The following is a 15,263-nucleotide window of genomic DNA, read 5'->3' on the forward strand; positions in this document are numbered from 1 at the left end:
GGAAAAGAACAAAACAGTAATCTTTGGAGGAACATAATGGAATCCAGATGATTCTATGGACCTCATCATCAAACTGCTGAAAACAAAATATAAAAAGAAAATCGGAGGGAGTGAGGAAGGGGCGAGACAAAGTGAGTGCTCGTGCTCCAGACCTGCCGAGGGTCTTTATCTGAATAATGACCAGCGCATGTGTGTGCGGTGTGCGGAAAGACCGAGGCCAGGGAAAGACCTCAGAAAAAGGAGCAGGAGGAAGAGTCCCGGAGACTGAGCACCGAGGCCAGCAGTTCACACTCCGCCAGCCGGGGCGGGGAGGCTGCCAACACCGCGCACCGAGGGAGTTCTCCTTGGAGGTGCGATGAAATCGGCCCTAACTCAAAGCTGGCAGATCATGTGTCTGATCAAGGAAACGTGTCTAGAACATATAAAGACCACAATCAACAATAAGACAAACACCCAAATAAGATGATCTGAACAGTCACAGGAGGAGGTATGCAGACAGCCAGTGAGTCACTTTGTCATTAAGAAAGTGGACATTAAAACCACAATGAGATTCCACCACCCACCCACCAGGATGGCTGAAATAACAGGGAATGATCATACCAAATGTTGGCGAAGATGAGGAAACACGCTAGTGTGGGCTGTGAGCTAAATTCGTTACTTGCATGGAACATCATTCTTATTTGTAAAAATGACTGAAAGATAAACTGTGGCTATTCAGACGTGGTAATGTGGCAGATATTTTTTCAAAAATGAACAAAGCGAAACTGTCACATTGAGGAAAATAGTAACTGACAGTATTTTTGCCAAAGATAAAATGTGAGTTTTCAAACGAAGTTAGAATTTTGGGCCACCATGAGCTGGAGATTTTCACAATACTTCAAGACTTTTCTGATGAGATTGGTGGTGATATCAGCAAATGAGGTTTAAAAAAATATGTATCATGAAATGTGTTAACATTTGTCTACCTCAGTGAACCAATATTTTGCAAATGACCAACATGAATTTACAAAACCATGCAGGTGTACAAGATCCAGGAGAAACCAATGGGCCAATGCAGCAGAGCACAAGAAGTACAGCGGTAGTTAACCGGTTTGGCTCAGTGGATAGAGTGTCGGCCTGCGGACTGAAGGGTCCCAGGTTCGATTCCGGTCAGGGGCATGTACCTTGGTTGCGGGCACATCCCCAGCGGGAGGTGTGCAGGAGGCAGCTGATCGATGTTTCTCTCTCATCGATGTTTCTAACTCTCTATCCCTCTCCTTCCCTCTCTGTAAAAAATCAATAAAATATATTTAAAAAAAAAAAAAAAAGTACAGCGGTAGGGGCACGTACGCATTCTACCTAATAGATAAGGAAGAAATGACATAACGCTTTCAGAAGGTACCGGAGATGGGCCTGGTTCCTAGTGTTCGATAAGACTAGAATAACCCTGCTACGAACCATGAAAAAGAAAATAAAGTTTGGTAGCTTCTTGGAAAGTTAAACATACACTCATCCTATGTCTACGTGAGAGTTAGCAATCTAAGGGGTGGAGGGACAGCATGTCCGCACCTCTCAAAGTGGCTCAAAAAAATACCCATTTCGTGCCTACAATAGAAATGTAAAGGCATACATCCAGAATGAATAAATAAATATGGCAAAATGTTATAAAAACTGATGATCTGGTAAAGGAACTACACTGGGGTTCTATTATTCTTGTAACTTCTTAGTTTGAAGTTATTTCAAAAAAAAAAAGCTAGCCCGGTTGCTGTGGTGCAGTGGAGGTCACAGTTTGATGCCCGGTCAGGGCACATGCCCGGGCTGCGGGCTCGGTCCCCAGTGTGGGCCTGCAGGAGGGACCCAAACAATGATTCTCTCTCATCACTGATGTTTCTATCTCTAGCTCCCTCTCCCTTCCTCTCTGAACTCAATAAAAAAAAATACATAATTTTAAAAGGCTAAAATAAATAAAAAACAAACAAACAAAACCCCATAAAACAGGAACGGTGCCTGCTCCACGGTGAGCTCCCAACTCCTGCAGGCTGAGGGTGGGAAGCTGAGCCGTCCATCGTCCTGAACCCTCACCATCTGGAACTCCTCCATCTGCAGGTAGTGCTCCACCAGGAAGCCATAGACGTCCCCGATTCGAACCGTGCTGTCCAGGTCTGGCTCCTCCAGGAGCAGCTCGCACTGCTTGACTGACTCTTTGGGGTCCTCGCCGTATGTCCTGCCGAGAGCAGAGACAGCCTGAGCCCGAACCCAGGACCTGGACTGGCTGTCAGAGGTCAGAGCAGGCCCTCTGCCCCAAAAGGAGCTCACGGGAACCAGGGACCAATCTTTTGCGAAGGTAATTCTCATGAATTAAAATAACTAAGGAGTTCATTCATAAATTCACTCATTCACTTAACAAAAACTTGCCGACTGCTCAGAGTGCCAGTGTTGCGCTTCAGCAAAGATTTGTCAATCCTAGTCCCTGCCCAGGAAACTGTCTACAAAGGGGCAGTGTGATGCAGGGGGGCACCTGGGGGGCTGAGGAGGTTGGGCAGGGGGTTGGCATGAACAAAGGCCTGCGCAGTGACACGTTTGTGGTTTGTGGAAGAGCAGCAAGTGGTATGAGAGTGAGAACAGAGCCCGGAGGGCCTCATGAGCTTCCGGAGCAGGACTTGGCTCAGGGCGGTTGGCTAGAGCCTCTAGGGCAGGGGCGGGGAACATCCAGCCCTCAGGCCGCATAAGGCCCACGAAATCATTGGGTCTGGCCCTGCCAAGGCATTAGGGTGAGTTAATTAATTGTTTGACCACATAGAGCAGGCTGATTTTTTAAGCTGATAATTTTGTATGGCCCGCGAATGATGTTATAAACATCCAAATGGCCTTTGGCAGAGAAAATGTTCCCCACCCCTGCTCTAGGGGCTCAGCTCACACTTCAGTAGGACCACCTGGCCCGTTCCTGTCGAACCCTGACTTGGCCACCCCAGGCAGGCTGCCCTCTGGCCCTCACGAGTCCCCCCACTCCGTCCACAATGTCCTGTCCTGTGGCTGCACAGTCCTTGCTGCCCAATCTCCTCCCTTCTCCCTCCTGTATCTCAGACTCAGCAGATATTCCAGAACTTACGCACCCGAGTGAGTAGTGCCCCTACGAGAGCCCCACTTTGCACAGCAGTGTTCAAAATATTGTGGAGCTCTTTCAAGGGCCTGCTCTCAGATGAGGAAAATGCTTCCATTGGTTTAGATAGAAGCTGAGCTGCTGCTTACACAGCGGGCTCCTGGAGAAGCTGGATGAGTTGCCAATAAAAACTGGTGTCATGTACAAACCCAGATTTGTGGTCTCTCCTAATTACAGAGAAAATGTGCCGCGCGAGCCTCCTTCCCACAGGCTCCAGCCGCCTCCGTGGGGGGAGCATCGGTTTGATCACCACAGTCCCTGCCACCCGGGGTACAACGGCCCCTCCCATAGAATGCCCTGCCCGCCCCTGTGCACGGATCGGTCTCTGGTTGTTTCCTGAACAATCTTCCCAAGAACGTGCCCAGGCTCTAAGGGGCCCCCCAAGAGGAGCTCAGACCTGTTCCTGTCTAGGTGTCCAGGAAGTTCCTATGAAGAATGTTCCCTGGAAAATGAACCTGGGTCTGGTCCCTGGCAGTGAGGGGGAACCTGGGGGGCTTCTCAGGGCTTCCCTGGGGCCCCGAGGTGCAGTGCCCGCCTCCCAGCCTCCTCAGGAACGCACCTGCGGGCCTGAATGAACCGCTTCACCAGCGTCATCTTGCTCTGAAGCTGCGCCAGCTTGGTCTCCTGGTCCAGGGGGCTCTTGGTCTTGGCCTTGGACAAGCACTTGTAGGCCTCAGTGAGCGCCCCGTGGGCCTTGTCGTAGTTCTGGTATTCATTGATCTCCACCTGCGCAGACGAGACGGTCAGGACCCACGGGCCAAGGGCCCTCCGGGGGCCCCCAGACGGCGAGCAAGGGCTGTACCTGGGCACAGGCATCATAAAAACTCGCCAGCAGGTCCAAGGCCCGGCCCTTGGTGTAGAAGCTGATGATGGTCTTCATGGTCTCCGGCTCCTTCCGCCAGTCCAGGGACTGGAGGTAGTTGGCTGCCATGATGTAGTTTTCCTTTTGCCTCGAGACACCCGCGAAGAACACAATTTTCTCCGTGTCCCCAGACTTGAGCAGCGCCCTCATGGCCTAGAGGAGAAGGATCCAGGGCCCGGCTGGGAGCTCGGAGCCTGGCCCGTCCCACCCGCGGCAGCCGGCGCCCCCGGTTGGGTCCGGTCCAGGCACGCGCGCAGGGCTCTGGGTTCCCGCAGGCACCCTTCGGAACCCGGGCTGGGAAAGCTCCCCCCACTGGGTTAAACTCAGGACAAAAGGGCAAGTGTGCGCGTGACCGCTCCGGCCAGCTCACCTTGAGCTTGTTCCCGGCCTGCGTGTACTTCTTGGTCGCCAGGTGGTAGTTGCCCTGGCGCATGCAGCAGTTGGCAATCTGCTCCAGCAGCTCGCGCCGCGACTCTTCTGACAGGTCCGTGCAGTCCTTGGACACGGTCATCTTTTCGGCCATCTCCTCGGTGATGGTCATGTTCTGCTCCAGGCAAAGCTGCAGGGCTTCCTGGTACTGGGAAGGGGCCACAGACGCTGAGGCGGGGCAGTCGCCCTCCCACCCACCACCTCCGCAAGGAGAATTTTTCTACTCAAAAAACTGGTGCACATGCCTATGAGGATGGCTACTACCAATTTTCTATTAACTAGAACAGTGGTTCTCAACCATGGCTGCACATTAGAATCACCTGGGAATCTTTTTAAAATCCTGATTTCTGGGCCTCATCCTCCGGAAATTCTGTTTCTTTGTTACTAATGTTGTGGCTCCACCCCATAACAAAGAAACAGAATTTTCCGAAGGATGAGGCCCAGAAATCAGGATTTTGAAAAGATTCCCAGGTGATTCTGATGTGCAGCCAAGGTTGAGAACCACTGGGCTAGAAAATAACAAGTGTTGGTGAGGACGTGGAGACATGGGGACCCGTGGGCACTGCTGGTGGGAATGTAAATAGTGCAGCCACTGTGGAAAGCAGCATGGCAGTTCCTCAAAAAATTAAAACAGCTACCATATGATCTGGCAATTCCATTTCTGGATAAACACCCAAAAAGAATTGAAAGAAGGGCCTCGAAGAGTTATTCGTACACCGATGTTCATAGCCACATTATCCACAATAGTCGAAAAACAGAATTAACTCAAGGGTCCATCTGTGGGTGAATTGATAGGCAAATGTGGAATATGATTCAGTCTTAAATAGGAAGGAAATGCTGCAATATGTCACAACATGGATGAACCTCAAGGACATTTGCTCAGTGAAATAAGCTCTGCAAAAGGGCAAGAACTGGGCAACTCCACTCACACGCTGTCCCCAGAGCAGTCAGGTTCGTAGAGACAGAAAGTAAAGGGAGGGTGCCGGGGCTGGGGGAGGCGGTAGTTGTTGAATGGGGACAAGATGCAAAGATGAAAAGTGTTCTAGAGATTGGCTGCATGAAAATGTGCGTGCACCTACTGCTGCTGGACTAGACACTTAAAAAACTGCTAAGATGGTAAATTTTAAGTTTTGTTGTGTGCATTTTGTCACACACACAAACAAGATGAGTGGAACTCCCTAGCTGTTATTTGAAGACACGGGTGAAACGGGCAGTGAGTCCACATCCGGGTCGGCTATAAGGGTGGGCTTATTCCCGGCCCTGTACCCCAGGGAGGCCGCGGCCAAAGCCTTCCTGCAATCACGGGACAGTGAAGCCGAGTGCCCGGTGCCTGTGGAAACGGTGACCCTGGGGCTTCAGGGCCCGCGAGTGTGCCTGGCGGGGACCCGGCCGTCTCCCTACCTTCTTGGCGGCCAGCAGCAGTTCCACTGCCTTCTCATATTGATTGTGCTCAAGGAAGAAGTCCGAGCAGCGGGCCAGGAGGGCAGGGTCCGACTTCTCATCCAGGTCCTCTGCGATGAGCTGCAGGGCCCCAAACTGCTGGGTGGCGAAGGCCAGCTCCAGGGCCTTGGAGAAGTGGCCGGCCTGTGGACGGCAGGGGAACTCTGAGCACCTGCCGGACGCCTGGATCCGGAGACCGCTGGCGTGGTCCCCTTGCCCCCAGGCAAGTCCCCTGTTCCCGGGGGGCCTTGTGCTGCCCCGCTTCGGGTCCAGGGCAGGGCTGCCCCTCACCTTGTGGTAGAGCATGACCGCTCTGTCCATCTGCTCGCCCTTCTCCTCGTAGTAGCATGCCGCCTCAATCATGTCCTTGGGGGAGCTCAGCAGGGCCAAGTTCATGAGCTGGTCATCCAGGCCGTTCTCCTGCGGGAAGGGGGCGGGCAGGGCTCAGTGGTCCCTGCTCCTGTCTGTGAACGATGCCGTGCGGGGCCCATCTTCCCCGTTTGACGCACGCCAATCCACGTGATCGTGGTTTCCAATGAGTGTCATGTCTTACTGGGGGTGTGTAGCAGAATTTTCAGAGGTTTCCTTCCCCCCTATTATACAGAACACTGTGGGGACTAGTTTACGTGAGGGCTTTCCACATTTTGGATTTCCCAGGAGTGAGGCCCCGGGCTGGAACGCTGTTATGGATGCACAGGGTACAGCAGCTTTCTGTGAAAGGCGGACTGTGGACAAGGCCATAGCAGTGAGCCAGCCTCAGGGGCTCAGAAGCCCGGGGACATCACAGTGACGACTCCTTGCTTTACAAACACCATCAGGGAGGGGAGAGCAGAGACGGGGAAGGAGGGGCAGAGACCAGTGTGACAGGCAGAGTGAGGCCTGAGTGGTAGAAGCCAGCCCAGACGGGAGATGCGATGCTCACGATACAATTCTCTACCTTTTCTGTTTGGAAATCTCGTCACCGACTGTGGGAAACGATGACAAAGCACCGTTTCCCGTTTTCCACCTGCCTGGGTTTCACAGCTCCGCCCGCTGCTCCGTGTGTGCTGCATGCGGCCACCTACCTTGCACAGGCGGATGGCGTTGTTGAAGGCCTGGGCACGCGTGTAGAAGTGCACTGCCTGCCTCACCTCCTCCTGGCTCTCGTACTGCCGGGCCAGGTGATAGGACGCAGCCCAGTTTCCTGTCTCGTTGGCGATTTCGGCAGCCTAGGAAACCAGCAGAGAGACCCGGGCGTCTGTCCGCAGCTAACCCGCCCCCCCCCTGCACAGGGCCGACTCCCCCCACAGGGCCAACTCCCCCCACGGGGCCGACTCCCAGAACGCGCCTACCTTCTGAATGTTGCCCTGGAAGCAGTGAATGCGGACCAGGGAGAAGTAGTCTTGTGTCAGCTCATAGTAGCGCAGCGCGGCGTCCATCTCCGCCTGGCTTTCCAGGTACTGGGCCCACCACCTCCACAGGGTCCTGCGAGCAGCCCATAGGGATCCCTCAGGTCCCCACTCCCACTGGAAATGAGCCCCCGGGTCCCAAATGCCACCCTCAGAGTGCACTTCCCATGGCTGGCAGCCAGGAGGCGCGGAAGCTGGCGGAAAAGAGTGAGGTCCCCGAGGTCTGAAGGAACCATGTCCAGAGGAAAAGCCCTCCCCGCCCACCCGCCCCCCATCGACCTTCCTCACCCAGCATCCTAGGATCTGGCTCTGAGGGACCAAGAGGGTGATGCGCACTCTCACATGTAAAGCTCCAGGAGGAGGTTCCCTGAGCAGCCCCGGGCCCCCAGCCCCCATATGCCAACCCAGCCTCCCTGCCATGTCCCCTCACCCCGTGGGGGACACTCACTTGTCCTTCATCTTATTGATGTAGAGCTCCAGGGACTGCAGGTCCTCCGAGAGCATCCTGGGCACCTCGAAGCGGTGGGTGTCCGACTTCTCGTAGCTGCAAGAGGAGAGAGGGAGCGGCTGGTTCCCACGGTCTCAGCCGTGTTGCGTGCATGGAAACAGGCCTGAGCCTCTCTCCCCGCCTGTAGCTCTGTGGCCCGTGGACCCGCTGTCAGGAGACAGTGGGGCTTCCTCGCTGCTCTGGGCCTGCCCTGGAGAGGGCTCAGCTGTGGCCGGGCCCCCAGGCACCACCACCAGCACTGCCCTGGGAGGCACCATGCTGGACTGGGGCTGCAGCAACGCCACCAGCTGAGCCCAGGTCTCAGCATGCCCAGGACCCGAGGCAGCCAGGTGAAGCCGAGGCCCTGCCTCTGAGGTTCTCTTAAAGCAACAGCTCAAGCTCCCCTTGGAAGACACCCACTGAGGTCACCACCTGCCCTAAGAAGGTGGCTCTATCTAGACCAGGGGTGGGCAAACTTTTTGACTCGAGGGCCACAATGGGTTCTTAAACTGGACCGGAGGGCCGGAACAAAAGCATGGATGGAGTGTTTGTGTGAACTAATATAAATTCAAAGTAAACATCATTACATAAAAGGGTACGGTCTTTTTTTTTTTTTAGTTTTATTCATTTCAAACGGGCTGGATCCGGCCCTCGGGCCGTAGTTTGCCCACGGCTGATCTAGACTCTTCCTCTGAGAACCTATTTGGCCACCTCACTGGGGCAGAGAAAAAAAGCAAGAGGCAACCAGGGCCTGTCCCAGAGTGAGTGGGAGAGCCCCCGCTCACTAGCTGAGGGCCAGGCTGCAGTCGGCGCTGGCCTCCAGGTGCTTGGCGTAGTTGTAGTAGGTGGTGCGCAGGTGGACACGGTCCTGGTGTTCGGCGACTTCTATGGCTTTTTGCCACTGACCGGAGGCCCGGTAGAGCTTGTTGAGAAGGTCGTAGCGCTGGCATTTCTTGTACAGCTGCTCAGCCTCCTCCTGAAGAAGGGAGCGCACGTCAGCGCGGCCACTGCTCTGGCCCCCACACCACCCACTGCCGACGCCACACGTGCCGCCAACCAGCCCATGACCGAGGACAGATGGACACTTCAGGCTGTGTTCTGAGACCGACACGATGAATGCTACATGCCGATGTGGCATCCCATCTCCTCGAAGAGCTGAGCCCACCCAGGCCCGTGTCCAGTGGGGATGTCTTGGCCGGCCCGCTGCCACGCCCTCAGAGCAGCCTGCGCTCACCCCTGCAGACTAGGCCATGGGTGACCACTCAGGCGTGCTCAGTTCTCCCATGTAGCAGACACATGGGTGCCCCACAGCCCTCCTCTCAGAGGGGGTGCCCCCCACCCCCACATGGTGCAGGCCATCTGAACTGCCCCGGCCACAGCCCACCCCATCTGGCACTCAGCTTCTGCCTCCTGCGTCTATCCGTCTCCCGAGGCCTCCTGGGGTACGATGGGCCATGAGCTCCTTGAACATGCAGGGCAGGCAGGAGACCTGGCCGAGGGGAGAGGGGCCTTGGGGGCTCCTTGGGGACCTCATCTCTTTTTGCCTGAAGCTAGTTTAAGAGGGTTTGTGTTCCTTGCAACCAAATGGGCCAGACAAGAATATACCATGGCCTTCCCTCTTGGGTCGCAAGCAGGCACCCCCGGAAAGCCAGCAGTGGGCCCGCCTCTATGACCAGGTCCTCTGCCCCAGAGCCCAGCTGGCCAAGGAGCAAGGAGCAGCCTCCGGGCAGCGGGCCCATCCGTCCGCTGCCTGACTCACCAGCATGCCCAGCTGTATGGCCAGCATAGCCACGCGGGCCTCCAGCTCTGGTTCCTGCTCAGCCTCCCGCAGTGCTCGCGCTCCGCGTGCATGGCCCATGTTGCCCAAGCACACCTTGGCGACGTCCAGCCGCTGGGTCTTCACACACATGCGTGCCATGTTCTCCCAGACAGCCTCACTGCGATAGAGGACATGCAGCTCCATTAGCTTCCAGCCCCCCAACCTCGGCCCCATCTCGACCAATGCCAGGCAGCGCAGGGGACCGAGGTGGACATGCAGAGCCATCAAGAAGGGAGACAAGTGGGAGTTGAATGGGTTCTACCCACAGAAAACATGGCAAACTAGGGGCCACATACCCCCCAGAATAAAACACATGTGTCCCCCGGGTCCCATGGCTGGTGCATGACCTCTCACGACACTTGCTCCTGAGCAGCCCTGGGACACGGCTCCTTATACCAGGGTCCCTCCCACAGTCCCAGGATTCCTGCATCCCCTGCAGTGGACAGGAGGACGCAGTCCATTAAGAGAGAAGGGCCTTCTTTGTAGGTTGACAAATGCCCACGTCTCTTTCCTGTCTCAGTAGGTCCATTCGCTCAGCAAACACTGGCTTCTCTTGGCCACACCCATCACACCCACAGGGGGTCCAGGACAGCCCCTCCCCTCCCCTATCCCAGAGCTGGTGGGGCGAGTCTGGGGAGCAAGCTGAGGAGTGGGACCGAAGAGCTGCCCTGCAGGTCCCCAGGACTCCTGGCCCATCCCCACGAGCCTCGTAGTGTCCATCAAAGGTTCAGGGGCACAGGTTCCTCCCGTTCACTGTAAGGTTTCTAGGGTGTTCACTCCCGCTGACACTGACCTGGGGCTCCCGCCCCACTCCCTGGCAGGTCCCAGGCTCAGTGTGAGCCTGGAAATGGTTTCCGACCCTGGACGCCACTCTGCAAGAATGATGAGGCTCCACAAAACTCAATCCAGTGTCCTTGCAGGGGCTGCCCGAGAGGACGCTCTCCGGCCCTGCCTTCTGGGTGGTCCTCAGGCCTATTGGCCCTGAGCTCAGACCCAGGCCCTTTCCAAACATCCAGGTGTGAGCTCCACCCACGAAGGCAAAGGTTAACAACTGCGCTCACTGCATCGTCTCCTGTGGACCAAATGGATGTCTTCCTATCACAAAACCTGCGGTCCGTGCACATGCTTATACACACATGGGCCTGCACACACATGTACATGCACTCTGACACTTAGGCACAGGTACGGACAACCACATGCTCATGCACACGCATACCCTTGTAAACAGACTCACACACGAATCCCCAGCTGCTGCTCTGGGGCCCTCCCTTCAGATGAAGCCTGGCCTCAGGCAGAGCAGCCCCTGGAGCAGGTGGGCTGGCGCTGCTGCTTCCCTCCCACCCGGGCTCAGCTGAGCAGCACGAGGGACTTGGGCCACTCCGCTCACAGGCTCAGGACAGGGGCCTCTGAGAGGCGCAGCCAAGGTCCTGGTGAGGTCGGGGTGCTCCGTGTGCAGGGCCCAGCTTGTAGCCTCGGTGCCGTGGGCATTTACCTAGTGGCCTTGCCTGAGCGTAGCCCAAGGACGGACGAGGGGAGGGGCGACTTTCATGTCAGGCTTCCTGACATGGACATAACTGGGGTGAAAACAGCTCCTGAGATGGGAAGCTGGGCGTTGTCCAGTGGGATGGGCCTCACTGTGAGTGTCTGTGGTCTAAACGCTGCACAGCGAGGTGCCCTTTCCTGCAAGCAAACGTATACTTCTGTATGTTTTTGGCTCTACGTGGGTCCTGCTGGAACTTTTTAAAATCTACTAGATGTAACTACGGAGGGACGGCCGAAAGGGCAGGGGTGATGTGCCCCAGGTGGCCATGGCCTGGCTGAGACAGGCCTGTGAGAGGGGACGTTGGAGCTCAATCCCCTTTGGTAACCTCACAGGGGCCTTCCCACAGCGCTGAGGAACAGGACCCGCCAGTAACTTCTGGGGTAGGAGCCACTGGTAGAGCTTTCAATGGGGAAAAGCCACCCCGAAATCCACTCCTCTCCTTCGGACTCGGATGAACAGGTGCTGAGAGCAGAAGCCTTAGAACACGCAGCTCAGGGGCGGCAGCTGTCTCTTGCCCGGGCCAGCCCCTCCTGCCCCTTCCCCATCCAGTGGTTTCAGGCAAGAAATCACCTTCTCTGTACCACAGTCCTTCCTTACAGTAAGCGGAAAATCGGAGCTTGTCTCCCTCGTCCTCATGTGCTAGTGGGAATGCCCGCACCACGGGTGGGAAGCCAGTTGTCTAGAAACACACATCTGGATGCAGCCTGGAGGCCGCCCCTCCTGCGGCGGGGGCTCGCTGGAGCCCTGGGGGTCTAGGAGGCGGCCTCGGACCAGCGACGAGGCTTTCCCACATACCACTCGCTGGTCCTGGAAATGACAGCGAGTAAGAGCACCACGTCCTGGGTCAAATCTGGAATCTCAAAGCAGACACCGGTCTCACCCACAGCTCCTAGTGAATTCTGCACAATCTCTCCACCGACAGGCCTGGCAGGAAGCTGTCACTTCTCCTCAGAGGCTTCTCATTCCCTTTTAAACAGGCCTCAGTGCTTCCAAGGTCTGCCCCCCGAGTAGGCGTGGGCAGCCCTGGGCAGTGGGTAGCGGTCTGGGGTTTGGGCTCATCCTGGCCTTCCCGGCTGCTGTGCAAGACCCTGGTTAGACATGCCCCCCACCCCTTTTTAATATCTTTATTGATTTCCGAGAGGAAGGGAGAGGGAGAAGAGGAGAGAAACATCAATGATGAGAGAGAATCATCGATAGGCTGCCTCCTGCACGCCCCCTACTGGAGATCGAGCCCGCAATCCGGGCATGTGCCCTTGACCGGAATCGAACCGTGACCTCCTGGTTCATGGGTCAAGGCTCAACCACTGAGCCACATAGGCTGGGCGACACGGGGCCTTTTATGCTCCCTTTCCAAAAGATGTCACACGATTGGAACCTCATTTAAAATACTCTATGCCAAGGGTGTAAGAGACCAGTGCGAGGGCGATGATGAGGGCTGAGGGTGACCTCTTCTGTCCCCTCCCCCTTCCCTCTGCCTTGTCTTGAAAGCAGATGGTTGGTATCTGAATCCAATTACAGTGGGGCCTTGACTTACGAGTGTCCCGACTAACGAGTTTTTCGAGATACGAGCCGTCTCTCGGCCGATTTTTTGCTTTGAGTTGCGAGCTAAAATTCGGGTTACGAGCCAGCTTCAGATACCCCACCTCTAGTTGGCGCAGCGAACGTCACAGTGAACGCCACAACATCAGCCCAGCATCACGTGTCTCACTCGTTCACTGTTGATTTGACATACGAGTAATTTGAGTTACAAGCCCCGTCACGGAATGAATTAAACTCGTAAGTCAAGGCCCCACTGTAAACTGGAAAGCAACCTGAACAAGCAGAGAGACCTGGGAGCCACGGATCCGCTCTCTCCCAGTGGGCAGACCTGGGCTTTGCCCCACCCCCCACCCCCGTCTCCCCGTGCGGCGGCTGGGTGCTTTGCCGGTACCGAGCGCTCTCGGGAGAAGAGGATGGGCCCTGTTGACCTGACTGGGGTTCATGGTGCCTCCCTGGACTGAAGAAGCATCGGGCATGCTGTGTGCACGTATGTGACAAAGGGCTCCGTCCTTGGATTTAAATCTCCACCAAGTGGGAGCTCGAGAAAGCGTGTGCTGGAAGCACATCCTTGGGTGTCCCGCTGGGCCGGGCTGCCCAAGCGAAGCAAAGTGGGGGCAGGCGCCTCCCCCACACAGCTGAATGCGGGACAGCGAGAACGTCGGCCCAAAGGCCGGCCGAGTCCTTGGCTGGCCCCCAGCACAGCATCAGCACCAGCTGCCGCTCCATGGGCAGCTCCGGCTCCAGTGTGCGCTTCTGGGGTTTGTGCATCCAACATATACCCCAAGAAGCAAACACGGCCGGTCTCCATCCAAGCCTTGAGAGTTTCCTGTTGTCTGAGCCAGTCCGTGGACAGCACACACATCTGCACTGCATCAACTCAGGGAGGCGCCTGCGCGCGAGGCGAGGCAGCCGGGGCAGCCGAGGGGCCGGCCTGGATCCGGCCCAACTTTCTGGAAAGCCTGTCCTCCGAGAAGCTGCTAGAACCAGCCCCAGAGGCCCCTCTTCTCAGCTGCTCCATGGAGACCCCCTGCCAGAGCATGGATGACTGGAGGATTAACGGCCTCATATTCTGCCAGCAGCACACACACTGTTGCCAATCTCCCCGCCTCTCTGCTCTAAGATAAGCAGCCCCGTTTGCCCGTGTGCGGGAACGGGAGGCACTCGCGGGCGCTGCCCTGGACCCCACGCAGGACCCAAGATCAGGAACTCTGGAGGACAGGAAGGCCCATGGCCTGGCTTCCATCCCCCACGGGACCCCCATGGTCACAGGATGGACAAATGGATGTGTGTGGGGGGGGTGTCCTCTGAGGACAGGGTCACTCCTAACTCAAGTCCAGCAGCTACCAGGCCTGCTGCTCTCCCTGCCCCACCCCCTCCACCATGAGCCAGAATCTGGGGGAGTGACTGAGGGTGCAGGGCCTGACGACCCGACAGAGTCCCTTGAGGATCCTGGAGCCTTCCCTGCCCAGCCTGGGAAGCAGCTGGATGGAGCTGGCCCAGTGGCTGCTCTGCAGGCAAGCAGAGCCAGAGCTTTGTTTCTGAGACCATGTGCTGCTTTTTGTCAGAAACGAGCCCTTTAAAGACTCGTTAAGAATCCGTGATTTACATCCACAAGGAGGGGAGTTGATTCTCGGGAAAACTGCCTTTCCAAGGCCTCCATCTGCTGCTCTGTGCACTCAAGGCCTCCTGAGAGAACGGGCTGCCTGTGGGAATGAGGGCAGACAAAACCGTCAGGCCCTCCCCCATCCAGTCCCGGGAACCGAGAGGCAGGACCACAGGGAGGGGGGTGGGAACAGCAGCTTTGCTCCTGGCACAGGCCATGGAAAGTGGAGAAAAGCCTAAAATAGGTCAAATTCCTCAGAGAATTTGGACAGACGTTTCTTGAGACCCAGATTCTCCAAAGACACCCTGCCTTTCAGGAATGCAGACTTAGTGGCGTGGGCAGCCTCACCCTGTGCGCGGCACCCACAGGCCCTATGCGGCACCCAGGGGGCCAGAGCACACCTGGGACGGAAAGCACCCAGGGCCAGGGCTTCCACGGCTGGGAACTCTCCGGAGCTCCAGAAGTGGGGAGGTGAAAGGTGAGGACTGGGGAGACCAGGCCAGCTGACCCCCGCTGAGGTCATCGCATCATCTCTGTGACCTCTCTGAGCCCCAACTTTCTCTCCTGTGAGGGTGCTGGTCCCTACACCTTGGGGCAGCGCGTGAAGACGGCAAACAGTCAAGGCACGTGCTGTACTACCTGGAGCTCAGGGGTTTCACGGTGTCGGCAAAGGCCCACGGACCATGCTGCCGACTCGCTCATACAGCTGCTCTGGGGCCTCGGCTGGCTGACTGCCCTGCGCTGGGCGGGGTCTCCGAGGTGGTGGGACAGAACCTCCCGCTGTGTTGGTCTGCGGTCCGGAGGGGTTTGAGCAGAGCAGATGAAGGCCTGTGGAAGCCCCAGCAGCTGACGGCTCAGCTCGAGGTCCAGCACACACCACCGTGACGGGCCTGGTCCCTTATCCGCTGTGCAGACTGACATTCCCGTCAGCAGCAAACAGCCCAGGCCAGACCCCACATGCAGTCCCCTTCAGGCCTCGCTGGGTGCCCTGTGCGGAATGTCCAGAGCGCCACC

The 15,263-nt window shown here is 56.8% G+C and overlaps 1 protein-coding gene across 1 annotated transcript in view; it reads right to left on the minus strand.

Moving 5' to 3' along the window:
* Positions 1-15,263, minus strand: part of IFT140 (intraflagellar transport 140) — an 89,509-nt gene that overhangs the window by 4,163 nt on the left and 70,083 nt on the right. The window contains exons 19-29 of the mRNA XM_006100869.3: positions 9,505-9,682; positions 8,531-8,721; positions 7,707-7,802; positions 7,202-7,334; positions 6,935-7,078; positions 6,162-6,290; positions 5,832-6,014; positions 4,372-4,578; positions 3,942-4,154; positions 3,699-3,865; positions 2,062-2,203 (exon numbers count right to left, since the gene is read on the minus strand). Coding sequence (XP_006100931.1) covers positions 2,062-2,203; positions 3,699-3,865; positions 3,942-4,154; positions 4,372-4,578; positions 5,832-6,014; positions 6,162-6,290; positions 6,935-7,078; positions 7,202-7,334; positions 7,707-7,802; positions 8,531-8,721; positions 9,505-9,682 — 1,783 coding nt within the window. The remainder of the gene's footprint in view (positions 1-2,061; positions 2,204-3,698; positions 3,866-3,941; positions 4,155-4,371; positions 4,579-5,831; positions 6,015-6,161; positions 6,291-6,934; positions 7,079-7,201; positions 7,335-7,706; positions 7,803-8,530; positions 8,722-9,504; positions 9,683-15,263) is intronic.

This window comes from Myotis lucifugus, unplaced genomic scaffold, assembly GCF_000147115.1.
Source record: "Myotis lucifugus unplaced genomic scaffold, Myoluc2.0 scaffold_332, whole genome shotgun sequence".
Classification (NCBI taxonomy): domain Eukaryota; kingdom Metazoa; phylum Chordata; class Mammalia; order Chiroptera; family Vespertilionidae; genus Myotis; species Myotis lucifugus.